The sequence below is a fragment of the Azolla caroliniana genome, unplaced genomic scaffold (genome assembly GCF_043228905.1).
Source record: "Azolla caroliniana isolate FFs.n. ecotype wild unplaced genomic scaffold, voAzoCaro1.0.p SCAF_14, whole genome shotgun sequence".
Lineage (NCBI taxonomy): Eukaryota > Viridiplantae > Streptophyta > Polypodiopsida > Salviniales > Salviniaceae > Azolla > Azolla caroliniana.
The window spans coordinates 8,782,914-8,807,434 of record NW_028230449.1 but is presented as its reverse complement, the minus strand read 5'-3'; the positions used below and the strand labels follow the sequence as shown (position 1 = coordinate 8,807,434).

At 47.2% G+C, this 24,521-nt stretch overlaps 1 protein-coding gene across 3 annotated transcripts in view; it reads right to left on the bottom strand.

The window, feature by feature from the left end:
* The window catches only part of LOC147855403 (oxidoreductase, zinc-binding dehydrogenase family protein), a 66,949-nt gene that overhangs the window by 18,488 nt on the left and 23,940 nt on the right, over nucleotides 1-24,521 (bottom strand). Inside the window, exon 2 of one of the 3 annotated variants that reach the window (XM_087330567.1) lies at nucleotides 5,701-5,946. In XM_087330567.1, coding sequence (XP_087186693.1) covers nucleotides 5,701-5,946 — 246 coding nt within the window. Of the gene's footprint in view, nucleotides 1-5,700; nucleotides 6,001-24,521 lie in introns of those variants that run through there. The other 2 variants (XM_087330568.1, XM_087330566.1) reach the window with 2 other exon arrangements.

The window sequence follows — 24,521 nt, the reverse complement described above, 5'->3', positions numbered from 1 at the left end:
TCTTCTTCAAGGCTCTCATGCCTTGGTGGCACAAGAAGATCCCACGTTGTGGCTTGCTAGGTTCAGTCACCTCAACTACGATTGTCTACAAAAGCTCTCCTCTTCACAGCTAGTTGAGGGTCTACCTATTTTCAAAACTCCCAATACCCCATGTGTTGTTTGTCTTCATGGCAAGCAACATCAAGAGCCTTTCCCTCATGAAGCCACTCAATGTGTAGCATCTATCTTGGAGTTAGTGCACATGGATCTTTGTGGTCCCATGAAAACCACTACTCTTGGTGGTGCACGCTACTTCATGCTTATTATTGATGATTTGTCCCGTAAGGTTTGGGTTTATTTTCTTGTAGAAAAATCTCAAGCCTTCACCAAATTTCAAGAATGGGTAACTCTTGTGGAGAACGAGACATCAAAGAAAGTTCGAAAGATTAGGTCCGACAATGGTGGAGAGTTTATCTCCCAAGCTTTCCACCATTTCTGCTCTCAACGAGGCATTGCTCCCCAATTTTCTACACCCACTACTCAACAAAATGAAGTTGTGGAAAGGAAGAACCGGACAGCCCAAGAGATGGCTCGTACAATGCTATCTCAATCTGATCTTCCTCCCTCGTTTTGGGGTGAAGCTGTCAACACAACAGTTTACATCATCAACTGCTGCCCAACAAAAGCAGTTGCTGCAATGACCCCTGCAGAAACATTTACAGGTGTAAAGCCCTCAGTTTCTAATTTTAAAGTCTTTGATTATGATGCTTATCTTCACATTTCAGATCATAAAAGGACTAAATTTGAGTCCAAAACCAAGAAATGCAAATTTCTTGGTTACAGCACACAATCTAAAGCCTACAAGTTATGGGATTTAGAATCAAAGTCCCTAGTCATCTCTAGGGATGTTCATTTTGTGGAGTCTCAGCCGGATGACTCTAGGATTTCACCTGAGTTTACGGTTGAAATCCCAGCTCCTCCGAAACCTCCTATTTTAGACGAAGATGTCTCACCTTCAAGCCCCCCATCTCCTCCTACTCAACCTCTAACTTCGCCAACAATTCAAACATCTCCCTCAACTCCACTCCTTTCCCCTCCCTCTACACACCAACTTCCACCACTTCCCAAGTGGCTTCAAGCCACCATTCGTGATTCTCATCTCTCAGATCCTGAACTTCATGAGTATACATCTAGTTCTCCGACCAACATGAAAAGAACATGTAGGTCACAACGGCCTCTTCACTCATGCAACTTTGCCTTATTGTGCACTGTTGTGCAATCACAAGAACCCACAACAACAAAAGAGGCCCTTGTTCTTCCAAAGTGGAAAGCAGCAATGGAAGTTGAACTTGATTCCATTGAGCGGAATCATACATGGGAGCTGGTTCCACGGCCTCAACATCGACAAGCCATTGGACTGAAATGGATTTTCAAGACCAAGTACCATGCTGATGGTAGTTTGGATAAGCACAAGGCACGTTTAGTTGCAAAAGGCTACTCACAAGTCGGAGTGGATTACGAGGAAACTTTTGCTCCAATAGCAAGGTACACCTCTATTCGATGTGCACTTGGTCTTGCTGCTCACAACAAATGGCCCATCTTTCAAATCGATGTCAAGTCAGCCTTCCTTAATGGTGAGTTGAAAGAGGAGTTTTATGTTGAACAGCCTCCTGGTTTTGAGATTTCAGAGCAGAAAAACATGGTCTACAGGTTACACAAAGCCTTGTATGGCTTAAAGCAAGCTCCCAAAGCTTGGCATGACAAAATTGATACCTTCTTTCTCTCTCTTGGGTTTCCAAACTGTTTTGCTGACATCAATATCTATGTTTTTTCCCAAGATAATTTGCAATGCTTGATCATATTATATGTTGATGACCTTCTAATTACAGGGTCCCTTGCTTCTAAAATCGAGGAGCTCCGCACTGACCTCAAAACAACCTTCGAAATGACTGATCTAGGACTTCTCCATTATTTCATAGGTATGGAGGTCTATCAATCACATGGTAGTATCTTCCTGAGCCACAATAGGTATCTCAGGCAGCTCCTTGAGACATATAACATGTCAAATTGCAAGCCACTCTCCTATCCAATGGATCCAAACTCAAAGCTATCTCGTGAAGAAAATTCTCCCATATTTGAAGATATCACGAAATGTAGAAGGTTAATTGGGTTCCTTCTTCACTTAACTTACACCAGGCCTGATTTGTCCTATAGCGTGAGTCTCTCAGCCAATTCTCAAGTGCTCCAAGACAAAGTCATCGGCAAGCAGCTATTCGAGTTCTTCGGTATTTGGCCAACACAATCGACTATGGTATGTCTTTTAGAGGAGGCATTGGGCTTGTTGGCTACTCAGATGCTGATTGGGCAGGTGATGTTGATTCTAGAAGGTCCACATCTGGCTATTGTTTTATGTTAGGTTCAGGCTTCATTTCTTGGAAATCGAAGAAGAAAAACTCAGTTTCTACTTCATCGATGGAAGCTGAATATCGTGCTACTTGGATACTTGTTGTGAGTTGCTATGGTTAATGCAATTGTTTTCTCACATTGGTGTTTTGCAAGACTCTCCTATTGCAGTTTTCATGGACAGCCTAAGTGCCTGTGCCTTGGCACATAGCTCAACATTTCATGGTAGAACAAAACATATCAAAGTGCACTACCATTTTGTTCATGAATTAGTGAAATCACAAGTCATCAACTTAGCATATTGTCCTACTCAAGAAAATTTGGCTGATTTATTTACTAAGCCACTTCCACGGCAAGCCATTGATCAGCACCTCGATCGACTCAATGTTGGACCGCCGTTCTGGAGCTGAGAGGAGGTGTTGGAGGGTGGCAGCTCCAAACCTGCACTCTCTTTCATCTTTATTATCTCTGTTCTACATTCTCTCTTCCTAGATTCTACTCTCTCTAGAATTTGCAACTCTTTAAATGCTTTCTCTCTCTAGAATCTGCAACACTTTAAATGCCTTTTCTCTCTTCCACTTTTTCCAAGATACTCCCTCTTATTCCTAGTTTATTGTACCTATTTGGTAGTACAAGAGTCACTTAACTACTAAACAACCATTTCACCCACTTTCCCCAATTTTGTATAAATAGGCTATACCGGCCTCTTTTGTAAAGACATATGCTTTTGTTGCTACTTACTGATGAGGAGAGAGAGAAAATTGATAGAGAAGAGAAGAGGAAGAGAAAAGAATACTTCAATATACTATTAGGAAAACAATACAATCCTCTTAGACTCCAAAAGTAACAACCCCAAATAACTACTTTAATATACTATTAGCCAAAATAGTATTTCCTTCTTCTCTCTTTCTTCAACTAATCTTCTTCTCACTTCTTCTAATCTTCTTATTTTTCCTCACTTCTTCTTGTAGATATTCTATTCCTCCCTTTTTCTCCTAATTGCTAAGAATACCCTCATATTTATAGGTTTTTAGTTGCGTTATTCTTGCTTTTTTCTTTTCTTTTCTTTCATATCATTATTTCTCGTTTGTCATCCAAATTTGTCATATAAGAAAGCTCTCTTTGCTAGCTTTCTTACAAATCTTTTCTTTTGAAATTTGGATATGAGATGAAGAAGTTATGAGCTTTTTTCTCTGCCTTGCTTTTTTTTGCTTTTTTATGCGTCTTTTTTCTTTTTTCTTTTTTCTTGCTTTTTCTACTTTTGGAAAACGCCTCTAACTTCATATCCCTTCAATTTCATTTGTCTTTTAACTCTTGAACCTTTCATATTGTGCTTTATTCTTATACACCTTAGCATCCGATGTATTTTCCATGGTCTTTTCTTACGAGCAAAAATTGACTTCACACTTACCAACAAGCTCTACTCTTTGGTTGTCTTTGCAACCATTTTTTCTATTGTTGTCTAATTGCCTTCTCACAGCTTGGCTGTGTCTATTTTGTTCTAACAACTCTTCTCACTTGTCAAGTTGGGCACAACACTTCTCTATGGAGTCAGTCCCCACGTTTCTCATTTGTCACACCAACTCTTCTCTATGGAGTAGAAACGTGGGGACCGAGTCTTAACAAGGCAAATCATTGGAAAGTTTTAGAGAGACCTTTAGTGTCAATGATTGCCCGCATGATAAGGAGCAAAGCATCGGTGCCCCATGATATAATCCGGGCAGAGATGGGAACTCGAGACATAGGGAAAAGTTGTTTAAGGACAATAATACAGCCACACAAGCTCATCCACAAAGGACAATCACAACTTTCTTTAGCCACATCACTCCTACTAATGCTACAAGTCAATCAAGGGATACAAAAATATTCTCCCGACCAAGATAGAACAAAGGGGTTACAATAGATCAAGCAACAGCAATTTGCCATGCACATAGGCCCCGGCCCCATGGACCACGACCGCGGCACCCTTGTCATCAACAAATAAAGGCCATTATCTCCCGCCATCACAAGTGCTTCCCTCGCTTCGGAGACCTCTCCATTCTAGATCGACCTATGCTATAGATGTTTCGAAGATAAAAGTTACAATATGTCTATCTTGAGAATCTCACATGTGTCGAAAACCAGATTCCCTCGTCAGTTTTTATCTTATTTACTTTTATATTTACTGAGTACTACTTATTCTATTTTGATTTGTTGTTCTCAAAGACAAGACAACACTTAAGATGTAATCTCTTGTTTGGTCTTATAGGCCATTTTGGCCTCTTAAAAGACGTTAATAGATCTTTCTTTCTTTCTTTCTCTCTTAAAAGCTCATCCACAAAGAACAATCACAACTTTCTTTAGCCACATCACTCCTAATGCTACAAGTCCATCACAGGATACACAAATGGGCTCCAGACCAAGACATAACAAAGGGGTTACAATTGATCGGGCAATAGCAATTTGCCGTGCACGTAGGCCCCGGCCCCATGGACCACAACCTCAACACCCTTGTCATCGACAGATAAAAGCCATTATCTCCCGCCATCATCAGTGCTTCCCTCACTTCGGAGACATTTCCATTCTGGATCAACCTATGTTAGAGATCTTTCGAAGACAAAAGCTACAATATACCTAACTTGAGAATCTTACATGAGCCAAAAACCAGATTCCCTCGTTTCTTTTCTTTTCATCTTATTTACTTTTATATTTACTGTGTAATATTTATTTTATTTTGATTTGTTCTCAAAGACGAGACAACACTTAAGATGTAATCTCTTATTTGGTCGTATAGGCCATTTTGGCCTCTTAAAAGACGTTAACATCTCTCTCTCTCTATCTATCTATCTATCTACCTATCTATCTATCTCTCTCTCTCTCTCTCTCTCTCTCTCTCTCATAGGTCATATTTGACCTCCGAAGACAATAATATAATCTATCTATCTAATCTATCTATCTCTCATATATATATATATATATATATATATATATATATATCCCCTCTCTCCCTCATGCTCCATCTGGGTGTACTAGGCTTCAAGAACTCCCTGGACTTTGATTTATGGACATCATCACTCTCTAGTAGTTGGCTAGGTGGTGATTTACATGGTAGAATCAATATCATAGAACTTAGCGATCTGAAGTGGACATTAGTAGCATATATGTGTACGTGTATATATACATATCAAGAATGCATGCAACATGCTTAACCACATACTTTGAAAACTCATCAAACATTGAATATAGGTCTCTGCCACATACTGGTGTCTATCAAACAACAGGAACGCCAATATTAAACAGAACTACTACAAAGAGCGTAGTACAGTGGAATTAGCTAACCTGATCTCCAACCTTCCAGTGCTGGACGTCATCAGCCACAGATTCAATGGTACCCGAGCACTCGAGACCAGGGTATGGTGGGCAGCCTTCAGGGACAGGGTGGGTTCCATGGCGCTGGTACGTATCAGCACGATTCACCCCACTAGCCGCGATGCGAACAATTACGTGGCCAGGCTTCAGCTCAGGCTCTGGAACGTCCTGCAGCTGCAATACCTCCGGCCCTCCCAAGGCCGTCACCACGACAGCCTTCATCTCTCCCTCTTCCTGTCTGCTTAAAACAAAGAAATAAATTTAATAGAAACGATAGCATTTGCTTTCCTATTTATATTCATCCAATTCACATCATCTCTCGCCACAAGAGATGAGACTTCCCAACCTTTTGTTCGATCACACACTTCCACGGCACTACTAACCCTGGATAGAATATCAAGGAATGGCTTTACAACATCTGACACTATTGTTCGTCCCTTCTAGCTGCGCGGTTCTCTCACTCTCACATATGATCTCCAACTCTACTGCTCTTTCACTCTCTCTCACTCATTCTAGTAGCATGCTCTTACTCGCTCTTCGACTCATGATATCTCTTCACATGCTCTCTTTAGTTGAAAATTTAAACAACAATATCAAGCAACAAACGCTTTCTATTAAAAGTGATGTTTTATCAAAATTCTACAATGTTAATATGTCAATTAGTTAGCCTCTTCTGATCTAATGTATGTACGTATATATGTACGTGCGTACGCACATATTGTGTGTACGTTATAAACATGATGAAGTTATAAGGTGCATGCTTTTTGTTATCAAGACTGCACATGTTAATGTACTTCTTGACAAAAATATATGCCCAAGTTGCCTTGTCCAATAATGTACATTAGTGAGAGAGGCATTAGATTCAAATGATCATAATGTGCAAGATTACCTTGAGCAAAGGGAAACATGACGATGACACTTATGTCAACGCACACTCATTAGATCACAAAACCAAGTGTGTGTTAAGTATCTATCAGCTAAGACGTGTTGCGGAGACAACTGTTGGGAAATCGGTCCCTCTGGATGGGATCCAGTTATGAATGAAGAGGACCCGGTGAGAATCAAAAGAGATCCAGAAACCGGAGGAGACCAGGTGAGAACCGGAAGAGAAGACATATTTGTAAGTATGTCTTTTGAGCAAGCCTATTGAGGTTATATTTGTAAATAGCCCTAAGTTCATATAAGTATAAATATGACTTAGGGCAATCACTTTGTATATGATATGATGTGAGAAGGTTGACATGTTGTTGTAGAGATAACTGTTGTATATATATATAGAGAGAGAGAGAGCAAGATAGTAGCTACAAGCACTTTCTGTTGTAACCGCCGTCTGGCGAAGATCGCGAGCACGAGGTCGTTGCCTCTATGTCTCCACTTTGTATTTCCTCTCATATAGTGATAGTTGGAGTCCGTGGGCTCCCGTGGTTTTTCCCTATTAGGGTTTTCCATGTAAATATTCTGTGTACTCTCTACTTCCCATTTATGTGATTCAAGACTCAGTTGTGGCCGAGCAATATTCAACGTTATTCTTCGCAACAACAACACCAACAAAAACCACCAAGCATAGCAAGACATTAGGAAAAAAGGGGATAGAGTCGTGTCCGAAGGTAGAAAATAGGGAAAAAGGCAAAAGGAGACACCCACAAAATTTTAAATATGTATTAAAGAAAATATATTTAACATAATAATAAAAAAACGTCTTATTGTTTAGTGTTGTTTACTTTGTATAAAGGTGTGTACATTTCAAATCTCTACTAGCTCATATAAAAGAACTACTCTCTTTTGCATTTTCAATTTAAAAAGAGGTAGATATACATTTTGTTAGGATCAGAACCGGCCACAACCGGTTACTCATTCGTATATTCGGGTGCAAAGAACAAGTCAACAGTACACAGACAAAATAGAAAATAGAGAGCAGAGACATAGAATGTTTTATGTGGAAATCCCGAAAGGGAAAAAAACCACGAGGGTCCACAAACACCAAGAAACGAATCACAATGTGTACGGCGAGGAGTACATGGAGACTTGGAGGCAACAACCTCGAGCTCATCTTCGTCTAACAAAAGACATTAGAGTTACTACTCTCACTCTCTCTCTCACTCACACTTACAGAGACAACAACCTGAAGAGTAACTATACAACTAACTCAACTATACTAATGATACACACACCTCATAAAGTTTGCCCTAGTTGTATTTATACATATAGAACTTTCTAGCTATTTACAGATATACCCACGTGGGGCACATTTAGACTATTTACAAATATAGTCTCCCGAATCGGATATATAATCGATTTTGATTTTGGTTTTGGTTTCGGCCTCGGCCAAATTACCCATGTATCTTCGATTCGGTTCATTCTCTTCTTCCCATCCAGCGGCACCTATTTTCCCAACAAACTCCCCCTTCATTCCGGCATGGGGTACTTCGTCAATTCGACTCTTTGTCGGCAAACATTCAGCTTCTCTGTCGACAACACCTTCGTCGGCATGTTTGACCTGTTGTCGTTCGTGTGGATCTTTACTAGAGAAAAATCCTTTTCTTCTACTCGCTCTTGGAGCCAATGGTATCTTCTTTGGATGTGCTTGGTCCTCGAGTGGTAGGCAACATTCTTTGCAAGGTGGATGGCACTCTAGTTATCGCAATGGAGTCTGATTTCCTCTTTGCCGAATCCCCAACTCTCCGATGAACTCCTTCATCCATATTATTTCCTTACCGGCTTCCATTGCGGCCATATACTCAGCTTCCGTGGTCAACAATGCCACGTCCTTCTGCAACCTTGACTGCCACGAAACAACTCCCCTTGCATACGTCATTACGTATCCGGACGTGGATCAACTGGTATCCACATCAACTGACATGTTTGAATTAGTATAACCTTCCAATAGGGGTTTACCTTAGCCGAATCGAAGACACACATTCGAGGTGCCTTTCAGGTACTGAAGTATCCACTCACAACATCCCAATGCTCTCTTCTAGGATTGCTCATGAATCGGCTGACCACTCCAACTACGTATCCAATGTCTAGCCTAGTACATACCATTGCGTACATCAGGCTTCTGACTGCTAAGGCATAAGGAACCTCATTCATCTCAACCTTCTCCATTTTCGATTTCGGACATTGTGTCGCAGATAGTTTGTTGTTTGTCGGCAATGTTGAGCCGACCGGTGTCATGATGTTTTCGACACATAGTGCGAAACCACCCTCAAAAGAGAATAAAATAGTAATCCAAATAAACTAATGTTGTTAAATCAACTATAGAATGAAAGGATAAAAAACTAGAAACGGTTTTCGAAAGTAGACAAAAGTAGAAAAGAAAAGCTAGGCGTGGATATGAGGAGCAAGGTCAAGTAAAAATCTTGTAATTAACTCTCCCAATGTCCAAATTAGAAAAGGAAATATGCATAAGAAAGCTACCAGAAAGAGATTTCTAAGAATATCTTGCATGTCATATTTGACATTACGGAACAGAAATAACGATAAAAAGAAAGTCAACTCATATAGACAAACTTTTAGGAAAAGAAGAAGGAAAAGAAGCAATAAATCCTAAACCTATAATAAGAGCTCATTTTAAAAGGAAGGGGGGAGGGAGAAGGAACGTGGAAGCTCTACTCAATTGGAAAGTGGAAGAAGAAGGATCAACAACATCAAGAGGCATCATCAACAAAGAAACTCCATCTATATTCCACTCTCTTCTTTTCTCCACCTCTCTTCCCCCATTCCTTTATAAACAATCCTTCATATTCACACCCAACACGTTGTAACATGATTCTTATATTATAAAAGAATCTATTATTTTGCAATAAACTAATTTTTTGTTTCACCTATGTGTCTTATGTGTAAATCGTGCTTGTGTTATGCGTATGAGCCCTAATTCCTTCCAATCCATAATCCCGGCGGTTCCGCCTCACGATATGCACATAGTGGTGGATTTTCACGACATAATTAAGTGGTGAACCCGACGTGAAGAAGCGATAGGAAGGATTCAAGTGCTTGAAATAGAAGATTAGAAGATGGCTTCTCAGACAAACACCCAAGCTGACGAAGTGGCAAAGTTGGTGGCTATTGTCGAGCGAATGATGAGAGCCCGAGATAAAGCTTCAAGATTAGACAAGGCCATCGACCGGACCGTTGAGATAGTGGGCCAATTTGGTGGAAGAAATATTACGGATTTCCTCGTTATATACAAGACAGAGATGCAACAACGAGATGTCATCGAAGAGAAACAAATATCAAGCTTCATGTGTGTAGTGGCAAATGGGTTACAAGGCCGTATAAGGGAGATTCAAGCCACCCAAACAACATGGGTGGGATTCGAAAGGGCACTTTTGGGCGAATATATGCTTGAAGACGCATCGAGGATGACTCGACACGCGTTGATAAAGTGGATTGAGAAGAAGGGAAAGAACATGAATGCATTGGGGTTGTACAATGAATTTGAGCAAATGTACAATCATCTCCCAAGCATTGACCAGATGTTTCTCGAAGAAAATAAGGTTCTATACTTCTTAAAGGCGATGGATGTGAACGATAGACGAGAACTAGGTACTCTATTAGAGGATGAAACACAACCCAATGGTCTCATAACGGATTGGGTTGAGGTAAGAAGAGCATGTGACCGGTTTGACAAGCGTCGTCGATGGCTAGATGATTCTGACATGGAGGGGTCGATAGTTCAAAGATGGAAGGCTCCAATAGCAAGTGAGATGTCAAAGCAGATTGAAACGACCGAAAGAGCAATGGAGGACAACGACGTCAATATGAAGATGGCTATGGATGGCATGGCAAAGGAGGATGGTAAATGTGCCGAGACTTCCTTCCCACTATTTCAAGAGATTTGAGAAATGGTGGACGGGGACATATCAGTTGGTGGAGAAAGGGCCATCACCGAAGAGACATACCCAAACCAAATTAAGACCCAAGAGAAGGAAGGTGGCAGCGAGGAAGCGAAGGTCAAAGCCGATGTATGATGAAGAGGCATGCATAATCGAGGCATGCTCGATCGAGATGGTCAATGGGTACACGGTCCATCCGTTTGAAGAGATGGCCACGGATAACAACTTAGAGATAGAGGTGGCTATGGATAACAACTTAGAGATAGAGGTGGAAACACCGGCTTCCATTCCCCACCGAACAAAACCATAGCCGTAACAAGCTCGACCTTATTCATTCGGATGTATGGGGACCAACACAGAACATGAATCTTGGCGGGAGTCGATACTTCGTCTCCTTCATCGACGACTATAGCCGGTACACATGGATCTACCTCATTGAGCGGAAGAGAGAAGTCTTCGACTGTTTCCGGAACCTCTAGAGCATGGTGGAACGAGAATCGAAGAGGAAGATCAAGTGCCTGCGGTCAGATGGTGGAAAAGACTATTTTTCCGGCCAATTCAACAGTTATCTGCAACAAACAGGAATTTGGAGAGAGTTCAGCTGCAGATACACACCGGAGCAAAACGGTGTGCCCGAAAGAAAGAACCGGTCGCTTGTCGACGCGGCAAGGGCAATGCTGGAAGAGAAGAGCATGCCCCATTTCTACTAGGCGGAGGCGGTCCGAACGACCGTCTACATCGAAAACCGGATCGATGACAAGGTGTCCGTGCATGAGCTGTATTTCGGGCGCAAGCCGAATTTGAGACACCTTCGGATTTTCGGCAGCATAGCATATGTGCATGTGCCAAATGAGAAGTGGAGGAAGTTGGATGCAAAATCGGAGAAGTGCATCCTCGTCGGCTACTCACATGAGCAAAAGGGGTATAAGTGTTATAACCCCCGGACGAAGCAGATCCGAGTTAGCCGCGATGTTGAGTTTGATGAGACGACATCATGGTATGCCTTACCAACTCCGACTTCTGACCCCAACCCGATACCGGAGGATGAGGCTAGTGAGTCTGAACCTGTCCAGTTAGAAGATGATGAATCCGGGACTCAAGAAGAGAGTCCGGAATCGTTTTGGTTGAGTGGGCCAAACAAGAGACTGGGTCAATCCGACCAGTCAGAAGAAGAACCGACGAGTAGTGAAGACTCTGCCGTGCTCTCCTCGCGCAAGGAACCGAGGAGACGGTTCCCGCGCAAAGAGAAGGGGAAGAAGAAGATGCCGGATTATGGAACTGGTATTGATGAGTCAGATCGGAGCCGATCCGACTCCGGAAAGGAAAATGACGGTTCTTCGGCACCGAAGACCCAACCGGCCAAGAAGGGCCTCAAACCGGGTAATGGTGGGTTACGTCGGTCAACAGCCAGAAGGAACCTGTTAAGTGGTACGGGTACAATGAGTACATGGCGCATCACTATGCGTACATGATGAAGGTGGCGGAAGTGCGTGAGCCGGAGAGTTATGCAGAAGCGGCAAAGGACGCACATTGGCGTGCCACTATGGAAGAAGAGATGCGGGCACTTGATGCCAACGATACATGGGACCTGGTTGACCCTCCTCATCACAGTATACCGATCGGATGCAAGTGGGTGTACAAGGTAAAGTACAACGTCGATGGTTCAGTTAACCGGTACAAGGCCCGGTTAGTGGCGAAGGGATACGCACAAACCCACAAAATCGACTACGACGAGACCTTCGCTCCAGTAGCGAAGATGATGATGGTTCGTGTGGTGCTGGCGGTTGCAGCAGCAAGGGGGTGGCATCTTCACCAGATGGATGTGAAGAATGCATTTCTTCAAGGAGATCTTGAAGAAGAGGTCTTTATGATACAACCCCTTGGTTTCCAGACGGAGATGAACAAGTCGGTGGTATGCCGGTTGAAGAAGTCACTTTATGATCTGAAGCAAGCCCCCCGAGCTTGGAATGCGAAGATCACACACCGGTTGCGTAAGATGGGGTTTGCGGCCTCCAAGTCCGACTCTTCGTTGTTCATCCGGCAAGGTCCGGACGGTCCGGTTTGCATCTTGTTGTACGTTGATGATCTGGTCATCACCGGACCCGGTCTCGATGAAATTAGCCGAGTCAAGTCCCAGTTGTCGGATGCATTTGAGATGAAGGACCTGGGGGACCTTCATTATTTTCTTGGGATCGAGGTGATCCGAACCCCGATGGCATATTGCTCTCACAAAGGCACTATGTGTTGAATATGTTGTACAAGTTCGGCATGACGAAATGCCGACCTATCTCTACTCCCCTGGACCGGAACCAAAAGCTCCGTCTCGACTCCGGATCGACCTGCGATGAGAAATGGTTCTGACAAAATGTCAGAAGCCTTATATATTTGACCATCACCCGACCCGACATCAGCTATCCGGTCGGTGTGATTAGCCAATTCATGCAGAAGCCGACCGAGGAGCATCTTCAGTGCGCGCACCGAATACTGCGGTATGTGAGCGGCACGAAGGACCGCAGACTGTTATACCAGCGCAGTATAACCGAAGAGCTGGTCGGTTACATAGATGCCGACTGGGCCGGCGATGCATCAGATCGCCGATCAACCTCCGGTTACATGTTTTCCCTAGGTAGCGCGACTGTTGCATGGAGTAGCAAAAAGCAGCCAACAGTTGTCCTGTCGAGCATTGAGACTGAGTATCGGGGCGCTACCATTGCCACCTGTGAAGCCATTTGGCTTCGGCGACTGCTGCAAGACCTACGGATCGAGGTACCGACTCCGATTCTGATCTACTGCGACAACATAAGCAACATGCAGCTCGCCAAGAATGGTCCTGTATTCCATGCTTGCACAAAGCACATAGAAGTGCACTATCACTTCGTGCGTGAGCGTGTCCTGAGCGGTGAGGTCAAACTTCGGTATGTTCACATGGATCGACAAGTTGCCGACATCTTCACCAAACCACTTGGATCGGACAAGTTGCAACACTTCACCGAAATGCTTGGTGTTCAGCATCTCAACGTGCCACACTTGAGGGGGAGAACGAACAAAGACACCGGAACGGGCAAAGGCAAAGAGACTGCCAATTGTTGTTGAGAGACAAGCTCAACATCGGCCGGATCGGCTGAAGAAGCCAAGGACCGGATCGATTGGGACCGATCGGTTAGGCCGAATGCGTAAACCGGTACGCAGACTGGTGCGTAGGTAGGGCCGGATCGGTGCGTAAACCGGGAGGCCGTTAGGAAAGATATTCCGTGAGGAATATATTTGGGAGTTAGTGTAGGAGCTCTTAATGAGCATTGAAGTACTGTCAGTACTTCGGTCAGTCCTTCTAGGACTTGTATAAAAGTGTTCATTGAACACACATATGTATAGAGTGTGGTGAATAGAGATTGTGTTGTTTTTTGTTGAATATAGTTCGTGTGTTTTCTCTCTCTCTCCCTCTCTCTCTCTCTCTCTCTCTCCCGCGTATACTGCGTAAGCTCAAGCTCTCCATTGAACCTAAGTTTTCTTCCTCTTGTTCGGTCTTCACACTTGCTTCCGCACGTTACTTTTTACATGGTATCAGAGCACGAGGGTTGAGAACCTCTCTACAGCCGACACATCTTGACGAAGAAGAACAAGAAGAACGATGGATAGAGGCATGGCGAGCTCGCTTCCAACAAAGAAGCTCAACATAACCAACTACACGGCTTGGTCCTACAAGATGCACCAGTACCTGCTCGGGCACGGCTACTGGAGTTATGTCGAAGGAGCTAATGACGCGGCACCCGAATCGACACACAGAGACTTCCCGTCGTGGGAGGAATTGGCGAGCAGGGTATTATACTGCTTCGCGTCGTGTGTGGGCGAACAACTATTGAGCTATGTTCGGGATGCAAAGACGCCGAAGGGTGCGTGGGAAAATCTGAAGAAGATTTTCGCCGCGAGCACCATAGCCAGGAAGCTTCAGCTCCGATAGGAGTTGAGCAACCTACGACAACGCGACTTGTCGGTGGCGGACTATACCTCGAAGATCAAGGATATCTGCAACTCCCTCACCTCCATAGAGGTGAACATCGAGGAGAGCGAGATGGTCCAGATCTGTCTCGGAGGTTTGGCGTCGAAGTTCGAAGCGTTCCGAACGGTTGTGTGTACCCAGGAGAATACGCCGTCCTTTTTCGACTTTCAGTCAATGCTCCTGGTAGAGGAGAACCACGCGGGTGCGTCTACAAGCACGCACATCGACAACAGAATGCTGTACATGGAGGGAGATAGGCCCCGTGGACGTGGAGGATGAGGCGAGTTGGCGCGCAATGGAGGCGGTCGACGAGATCAAGGAAGAAGGCACCGAAGTGATGTCGACAGCAACTCCGGACCCTCTGGAAATAGGGGGAGTCGAGGCGATGAGAACTGGCAAGGGAAGGCCATTGCGGAGTGCTGGTACTGTGGCAAGAAAGGCCACAGGGAAAGTGAGTGCTGGAAGAAGCGCGCCGATTCGGAGAGAACCGGTTCTGGAAACGGCTCCGGACATACCGACAAGGGAAATCGGCAGCGATCGCACTACGTCGAAGACTCCGGGAGAGCCGGAGAAGGGTCTACCTTCGCGACGAGACACGAAGCAAACTCAATGAAATAGACCACCCCGAGATCGGACGAGGTGTGGTACGTAGACTCCGGCGCGTCAAACCACATGACGAGCCATAAGGAGTGGTTCTCGTACCTTGAAAAATTGATACAACCTAGAGTAGTCGCAACTGGAGACGACACTCCGCATCCGATCGCGAATGTCGGAGAAGTTCCCTTTAGCCATGTCGGGCAGAAAGGGAAACTCATGAACGTGTTGCACGTTCCGACAATCACGAAGAACTTGGTCTTGGTCGGACAGATCATCGACCAAGGGATGGAGGTTCGGTTTACACACCTCGGGTGCTTCATTGAGGAAGAAGGCCATGTGATTGTGCAAGGGCGCAGAGACGGGAGGATGTTCATCCTCAACTCCACTGACGACGGCACCGCAATGTTTGCGAAGGGACAAAAATCCGAGTCGGACATCGACTTGTGGCACAAGCGGATAGGCCACGTCAACTATCAGTGGCTTCAAGATCTGCAAACGAAACAGGTAGTGTTCGGATTGCCCAAATTTAGTGGCCAAAAGGCACAAATTTGTGAAGCCTGCCAGCTCGGGAAGCCACACCGACTTCCCTTCCCCAACGAGCGAAACCGGAGCCGGAACAAGCTCGACCTTATACACTCCGATGTATGGGGGCCGACACAAAACGTTAGTCTTGGCGGGAGCCGATATTTCGTCTCCTTCATCGACGACCACACGCGGCACACGTGGATCTACCTCATTGAGAGGAAGAGCGAAGTCTTCGACTGTTTCCGGGACCTCAAACGGTTCGTGGAAACGGAAACGGGACGAAAGATCAAGTGCCTGCAGTCGGATGGTGGGAAAGAGTACTTTTCCGGTCAATTCAACGATTACCTACAACAAATGGGAATTCGCCGCGAATTCAGTTGTAGATACACGCCGGAGTAGAACGGCGTGGCCGAGAGGAAGAATCAGTCAGTTGTGGAAGCAGCACAGGCAATGCTGGAGGAGAAGAGCTTGCCCAAGTTCTACTGGGCCGAGGCGGTAAGGAACGCGGTATACATCCAGAACCGGATCGGAGACAAAGTGTCAGCGCACGAGCTATATTTCGGAACGAAGCCGAACTTGCGACACTTGAGGGTGTTCGGTAGAATTGCGTATGTGCATGTACCGAAGGAGAAAAGGAGGAAGTTGGACGCAAAGGCCGAGAAATGCATCTTGGTCGGTTACTCGGACGAGCAGAAGGGTTATAAGTGCTATAACCCTCGCACCAAACAAGCGCGTGTTAGCCGCGACATTGTGGTTGACGAGTCCGCGTCCTAGTACCAACCCCCGATTCCGAACCCCGACTCCAATCCGTGTTCTGACGATGAGGTCAGCGAGGCCGAGATGCCTCTAGATGAGCCCGAAATCGAGACCCGCGAAGAGAGTCCGATTTCACTCTGTTTAAGTGGACCGATTGGGCGACTGAGTTGGTACGATCAGTCCGATGAAGAGCTGGCGAGTGGTGGAGACTCGGCCGTGCATTCCCCGCGCAGGAAATCGAGGAGACGGCTTACGCGCAAAGAGAAAGGGAAGAAGAAGGTGTCGGATTCCGGCACGGATAAGAACGAGTCAGACCGCCGCGAGTCCGACTCCGAGGAAACCGGTGACGGGTCTTTAAAGGTGAAGACCGCGTCGACCGAGAAGGCCTCGACATCGGCTAATGTGAGATTACGCCGATCTACCCGCCAGAAGAATCCTGTTTTGCAGTTCGGATACAACGAGTACATGGCGCATCATTATGCGTACATGACCCGTGTAGCGGAAGTGCATGAGCCGGAGAGCTACGCAGAAGCGGCTAAAGACGCGAATTGTTGTGCCGCGATGGAGGAAGAGATGCACGCATTGACGGAGAACGAGACCTGGGACTTGGTTGATGCACCAACAGGGGTAAAACCGATCGGGTGTAGGTGGGTGTACAAGGTCAAGTACAACACCGATGGCTCGGTCAATCGGTACAAGGTTCGGCTAGTGGCAAAGGGCTACGCACAGAAACATGGCATCGACTACGATGAGACGTTTGCGCCGGTCGTGAAAATGACGACCGTCCATGTTTTGCTCGCAGTAGCTGCGGTGAAGGGGTGGCACTTACATCAGATGGATGTAAATAATGCGTTCCTGCAAGGTGACCTTGAGGAACAGGTGTACGTTGTACAACCCCCTGGATTTCACTCTAGAACGAACTCCTCGGTAGTATGCCGACTGAAGAAGTCCCTTTACGGACTGAAGGAAGCCCCGCGTGCCTGGAACGCGAAGATCACGCAACAACTGTGTCGGATGGGCTTCGTCACGTCAAAATCGGACTCTTCCTTGTTCATCCGGAAAGGTCGACTCGGACTGGTTAGTATTTTACTATATGTTGATGACTTGGTCATCACCGACGCTGACCTAAGTGAAATCGACCGCGTGAAGCTCCAGCTTGCGGCATCGTTCGACATGAAGGATCTGGGGGACCTTCATTACTTCCTCGGGATCGAAGTGATCCGTACCCCCGAAGGCATATTGATCAGCCAACGTCATTAGGTGCTGAGTATGCTCTTCAAATTTGGGATGGCTGACTGTAAGTCCGTCTCGACTCCTCTGGACAGAACCGTCAAGCTTCGTCCCGATACAGGAAAGGTATGTGACCCGACGAGGTTCCGACAAATTGTCGGAAGCCTCATATACTTGACCATCACCCGACCCGACCTTAGTTATCCGGTCAGAGTGATCAGTCAGTTCATGGCGCGACCTACCGAGGAGCACCTTCAGTGTGCGCAATGCATACTTCGGTATGTCAACGGCACTAAGGACCGAGGATTGCTATATTGGACCGGTGCAGCCGCGCAGTTAGTCGGCTACACCCATGTTGATTGGGCTGGCAATGCCGCCGATTGTCGATCCACGTCCGGATACGCGTTCTCCCTCGGGAGTGCCATGATCGCGTGGAGCAGTAAGAAGCAACCGACAGTTGCACTGTCGAGCACTGAAGCTGAGTACCGAGGAGCGGCTGTCGCGACATGCGAAGCCATATGGTTGAAGCGGCTACTTAGGGACCTGCAAGAGGAGGTGTCAGATCCAACGACGATCTACTGCGACAACCTCAGCAGCATCCAGCTCGCGAAAAACCCTGTTTTCCACGCACGGACCAAGCACATTGAGGTGCACTACCATTTCGTCCGTGAGCGTGTCCTTTCCGGTGAAGTCAAACTTCAGTACGTTTCGACGGATCGGCAGACTGCCGACATCTTCACCAAGCCTCTTGGTCTGGACAAATTGCGGCAATTCTCAGGTGCGCTCGGATTGCGTCACCTCGACGTGCCAAACTTTAGGGGGAGAACAGTCCTGAACGACCAAGCAAGGCAGCGAGAAAGGAGTAGAGACTGCGACACCGAGTCGGTTGACTCGGTTGTCAAGTTGGACTTCGGATCGGCTGAAGAAGCCGAGGGCGGACCCGCGGAAAAGTCCGGAAGCGGACAGAAGGGGAGCAACCGAAGGAGAGAGCCGAAGCCAACCACGCATGGGGAAGATGACGCCACCGAGGGCGAGAAGACCAAAGACGAGTTGGAGACAGCCAACTCGGACGAGAGCGAAAACCGATTAGAGGTAGCCGAGTCGGTTCGGATGTTTGATTCAGATATGCTGAATCAACCGAGGCCCAAGCGGAAGAAAAGGCAGCAGGAGAAGTGTCAACACCGCAACAGCAGAAGAGCTGATAAGGGCCACATGAGCAGACAAGCCGACCGGAAGGGTCGAAGCGCGCGGAGTCAAACAGGCCGTGGAACGCAAGCGAGGCATGAAGCCAGGAGGAACCGGAGCTGTGAGCCCGAAGATCCCGAAGAGCCTCAAGTTGAGCTTGAAGGGGAGTGTTGAGAGACAACCTCAACATCGGCCGGATCGGCTGAAGAAGCCAAGGACTGGATCGGTTGGGACCGATCGGTTAGGCCGAATGCGTAAACCGGTACGCAGACCGGTGCATAGGTAGGGCTGGATCGGTGCGTAAACCGGGAGGCCGTTAGGAAAGATATTCCGTGAGGAATATATTTGGGAGTTAGTGTAGGAGCTCTTAATGAGCATTGAAGTACTGTCAGTACTTCGGTCAGTCCTTCTAGGACTTGTATAAAAGTGTTCATTAAACACACATATGTATAGAGTGTGGTGAATAGAGATTGTGTTGTTTTTTGTTGAATATAGTTCGTGTGTTTTCTCTCTCTCTCTCTCTCTCTCTCTCTCTCTCTCTCCCGCGTATACTGCGTAAGCTCAAGCTCTCCATTGAACCTGAGTTTTCTTCCTCCTGTTCGGTCTTCACACTTGCTTCTGCACGTTACTTTTTACAATTGTGTTGGTGAGGGAAGAACCGACGAAGGGAGAGTCAAGAAGAAGAAAGGAGAGTCTTCGATTCAGTTCATTCTCTTTTTCCTATCGGGAGGGACTTGTTTTCTCAACACATTTAATACAAATAAGGCGCCTCTCTCTATAAAAAGAGGGGAGGAAGGCTCATTTATGGGTTCTTCATTATATTTTCATTTGGAGTTCAAATTTTTGGAAGGATTATAGCGTCAAAATATGCTTTAATTAATTAATTTCCCTCTTATTGTTCTTGGGTGACTTCTGGGTTCTTCTTCACAGCAGGGTGGACGGATGTGTGGGTGGCTTTGTAGAGACGAATTCGGTTTGTTGGTTTTCAGTCGTGGAAGGGAGCTTCTTCGTCCAAAGACACTACTTTAACGCAAGGATCCATTGTCGTTTAATGTAGGCGAGGCCTTGGCAACACCGTTGTCGTGGGGAATTCCTGCTACAAGGAGAAAAGGAGCTGAAGAGCGCGGAAACGGGGGTGTGCACGGATGCACACGAAACCGTCTTTATGTACAAACATGTGTAAACTACATAGTATTAGTGGAGTGTTGAGGAATGCTAGGTAGAAGAGATTTGATAGGTACTTTAAGACCACATAGATGGAGAGGAATAAAGGGGATTGATGGGAGAAAATCAAGGGAGATCTCTGACAGAAATTGGATATCTTTATGCGTGATGTAACGACCTTCCCTTGTGCTATAAAAGGGGAGGTTTTGAATGCTTTGGGGATCCACGATTTTGGAGAACGAGGTGCTGCTAGACCGAGCTTTATAGCCTTCCTTCCCATTCTTTTTCTTCCGGTTTCCTGTCGTCACATTGTGAGGCATTTGTTTCGCGTTGGTAGCCTGTGCGCTCCCAATCGGAGGCTCGCTAGTGTGTGTGTGTGTGTGTGTAGTGAGCTCGAAGCTCTTTTGCTGACTGTGTTTGGTTGTAAGCTTTCTTGTTCCTTTGTTGATCATTAGTTCATTGAGTCTCTCTGTGTGTTTAGGTTTTCCCTGTGCTCTTGTCGCCGATCTATTTTTGTTGAGTTTGTGTATCCGAGTGAGTGAGCCCGTGAGCTCATCGCTGCTTTCTGGCAGCCGGTTCCAGAATAGTATACGTCTCTGAGCCCGTGCACTCATCGTCCTGCATCCGGGGATTGATCCAAATCGAATACGTGTCCGAAAATCGGTCCGCTGAAGTTGCCCGAAAAGAATTCGGACAACCTTTCTTCCCTCACCGGATCCTCGGTTTGAGACCTCAGTAGTCCCGCCCGTTCCAACACATAACCATGGAAAACCACGACATCTTTGGTGAACCCGACGTGAAGGGGGGAAACATAGGAGTCTGAAGATGAGAGGATGTGATCCCATGGCCGTCGATCGGATAATAAATGTGCGGGTGGCCTTGATAGGGCCATAGGGCTTGAGCCACAATCAGGCTCCCTTTTAGAATTTCATGACACTATTCCTGATCCTACCCATGTAGCCTTCATGATCCAGCCGATCGGCTGATATCCGATTCAATCTGACTTTCGAAACGTGGCAGACATCCTTCAACACTAGTCGGCACCCGATTGATGTCACCAGACACACATCTCCTATGTTGACAATTCAGCATGCTCCTTCATTTCCCATCTTTACAAGACCGTGGTCTTTTGCCTTGTACGATGAAAAACACTTCCGGTTAGGGGTCAGATGAAATGATGCACCTAAATCGACACCCATGTCGATTCATTATTGACAAGATTTAGTTCGTTTTGCTCACTGATGAGCAATAGTTCCTCTTCACTTGTTGCGATTGCTGACGTGCCTTTCCTATCTGGATTCTTCTTTGGATCTGCACTGACAACTTCCCCTTTCTCTTTTTGGAAGTGTCGACAATTCTTTTGGAAGTGCCTGGGCTTCCCACAATAGAAGCATGTTGGCCTTCCCCTTGAGTTCGACCTCGTCCCCGACTTTGCTCGGTTCTGGGGACTCTGATTCCAGCCTCTTCCCTGATTCATATCACCTTCCATGAATAAGGGCTTTGGGTCGGAAATTGCCTCTTTATCCTTCCGACAACCTTCCTCGTTCAGCAAGCTCGACTTCACCTTCTCTAGGGATAAGTGCTTCCCTTTCGATCCGGCAAGTTTCAGTGTGACAACAAGTGTCTCCCAATTGTCCGGAATGGATCTCGGTACGTGCCAAGTTCGGAGAAGGGTGAGAGAGTCCGGCTGGTGAGGAACCGGTCTTCCGTAATCCACATTCTGGCTGCCGTGTTGATCTTGCCGGTCCGAACCGTTGGCTCCGGTTCCTTCTCCATGCTTGCCTCTCCGTAGGCTCGTTCGACCCGTCGATAGGTCATCCACTGCGATCCCATAGTGCGCGTGTTTCCCCGTTGGCCCTTCTTTTGACCACATGCACGCTTCTCGTTCCTTCGGATACGCAGTGTCCTTCGTCCGAGGAGCACCCGTGATGGCCCGCTTGGCCTCCGTCGACCTTCGCGTCGTCCCGATTGTCTTTCCGTGCTGATCTCCATCGCCTTCATCCCCTTGCCGCCACCTACCTTCTCCTTGGTCTTACGTTGCCACGACGACCGAACTGCAAGGTCTCCGGAACCAGTGTGGAGGATCCCTCTCCGGCCTTCTACGAGAGATCACCTGGACCGGCAACCCATCGTCGCGTCGGTATTCCCGCTCCGGCACCTCCGTGTGCCGCACATCCCCTTCCCGTGTTTGGCACCGCCCATGCCGAACTCTGGTTACTTCCCATGCACGCGTCGTCGGCCCTCACCTAGCCAGATCGTGCATCACTACTTCTCCGCATACCGATGTCCTCCGTGTCCGAGGAACACCCCATAGTAGCCCGCTTGGCCACTTTCGTCTTGCGTTGTTGCCACCGGTTCAAAGACTTCCGCTTGGTGTCGTCCCCTTGCCCCCACCAGCTTGTTACCTCGGATTTGGCTTGCCACGCCAGTTGTTGCCACTCCGACTGAGCCGCCAAGATCTCCGAAGCGGGTGTGGAGGATCCTTCTCGGGCCTCCGATCCATTAGGCAACCGACTCGTGTACCAAGCGCATTCGATCTTCGTCCTTCTGACCCTGCCGACATGGTCCGTATCCAGTTCGTCGCCGCGTCGCCGGCCTGACACCTCCTTCTGCTCCCTTTCGGCCCTTCTGCTAGATCCCGCTCACCTACTGCCACCGTCAGTCTCTTGATCTTACATCGGCTCCAATGCCGACTACCAAAGTCTCTAGCCCGGTGTGAAGGATCCTCCTTGGGCCTCTCGTCTTTCCCGACCCTATCCCGGGTCGTCATTCTCTGCATGTCAAGAGGGTGGCTCGCTCCACACCCTCTCCCGTGGTACCTCCATACTTGTTGAGAACTCGACGTTCCTTATGTCCAACGCTCGGCCACAACCGAGATTCTTTACATACACAGAAAAACAGGTAATGAAACGCGACACAAAAGAGGAGAAATGGTACACAGGAGGTATACGTGGAAAACCCCAAAATAGGGGAAAAACCACGGCAGCCCACAAGCTGCAAACTGTCACTATGTAGAAATATACAACAGTGAGATCACTGAGGCAACGACCTCGTCTCTCGGATCTTCGCCACAGGCGGCGGTTACAACAGAGGCAACGACCTCGTCTCTCTCTCTCTCTCTCTGTCTCTCTGTACAGTTGCACGCTCTGATTTCTTCTTGCACCAACAAGAAAGAATGATAAAAAAAAACGACAACAACTACTCCAAAAAAACTAAAAGTTTGCCCTAAGTCATATTTATACTAATATGACTTTTCGGCTATTTACAAATGTAGCCTCGATGGGCTCCATCCGGCTCTCCGCAGTCGGGTACTCCTCATCCGGTTCATACCGGGCCTACACCATCCGACTCTCCGCAGTCGGGTACTCCTCATCCGGTTCATACCGGGCCTACACCATCCGACTCTCCGAAGTCGGGTTCTCCCCATCCTCGGCCGAGTTTGTTCGTCGGCACTGTTCTTCTCCCTTCCCATCCGGAGGGACCTGTCTACCAACAATACTGTGTTCGTAGCCTCTTCGTAGGCCTGCTTCCTCTACCCTTCTGGATCGGTTATTCGAAAGTCCGCTTCCCCGGTTCTCATCCGGGCTCACCTGTCACTCTGCATTGTCGGGTCCCGTTTCCTGTCGCCACCATCCTTCTCACTCGGTCTCACGTTGCCATGTCAGATTGAACTGCCGGTGTCTCCGGATCGGTGTGAGGATCCCATAGGACCATCTTCCTTTCTCTCCTTCCGTCTTCCGTGTTGTCTTCCGGCCGGGTCGGTTCCCGACTTTCCCTTTGTTTCTTATCGGAAGTCCCGGTTTCGGTTAGTGGCCGCCTCACTGTCTTGATACCGCCATGCCCCCTCGTTCTCTCTTCCCGTCGTCTGATCATGTTCTCCTGCCGCCACCGTCCTTCACTCTAGGTCTCACGCCGGCTCTCGTTAGCCGGCTGCCAGAGTCTCCCGATCGGTGTGAGTGTCTCCGTGGGAACTCCCCTTTGCCATTTTTTCCCTCATCCCCTCGCCGCCACCGTCAGTATCTTGGTCTTACGTCGACCTTGTTGCTGACCGCCAAAGTTTCTAGATCCAGTGTGAAGGATCCTCCTCAGGCCCCTGATTTGTCTTCCTAGGTCGTCCTTCTCTGCATGCCGAGAGGGTGGCTTGGTCCACACCCTCTCCCGTGGTACTGATGTATCGTGTTCCCAGCCTCTCCATAGGCATGCTTCCTCCACCCTTCCGGATCGGTTATCCGAAAGTCCGCTCCACCCGGTTCTCATCCAGGTCCGTCTGTCACTCTGCATTGCCGGTCTCGTTCTCCTGCCACCACCGTCAGTATCTTAGTCTTATGTCGGATCCGATGCTGACCGCCGAAGTCTCTAGCCTGGTGTGAGGTGACCCATAGGACCGGTCTTCGTTCCGTTCCTCTGCTTCTGATGTATTTCTCTCGAACTTGTCGTCGACCTCCTTGTCATGCTCCCACCTCCATCTCCCATCTCTCTAGGTCTCACGTCGGCTGCCGGAG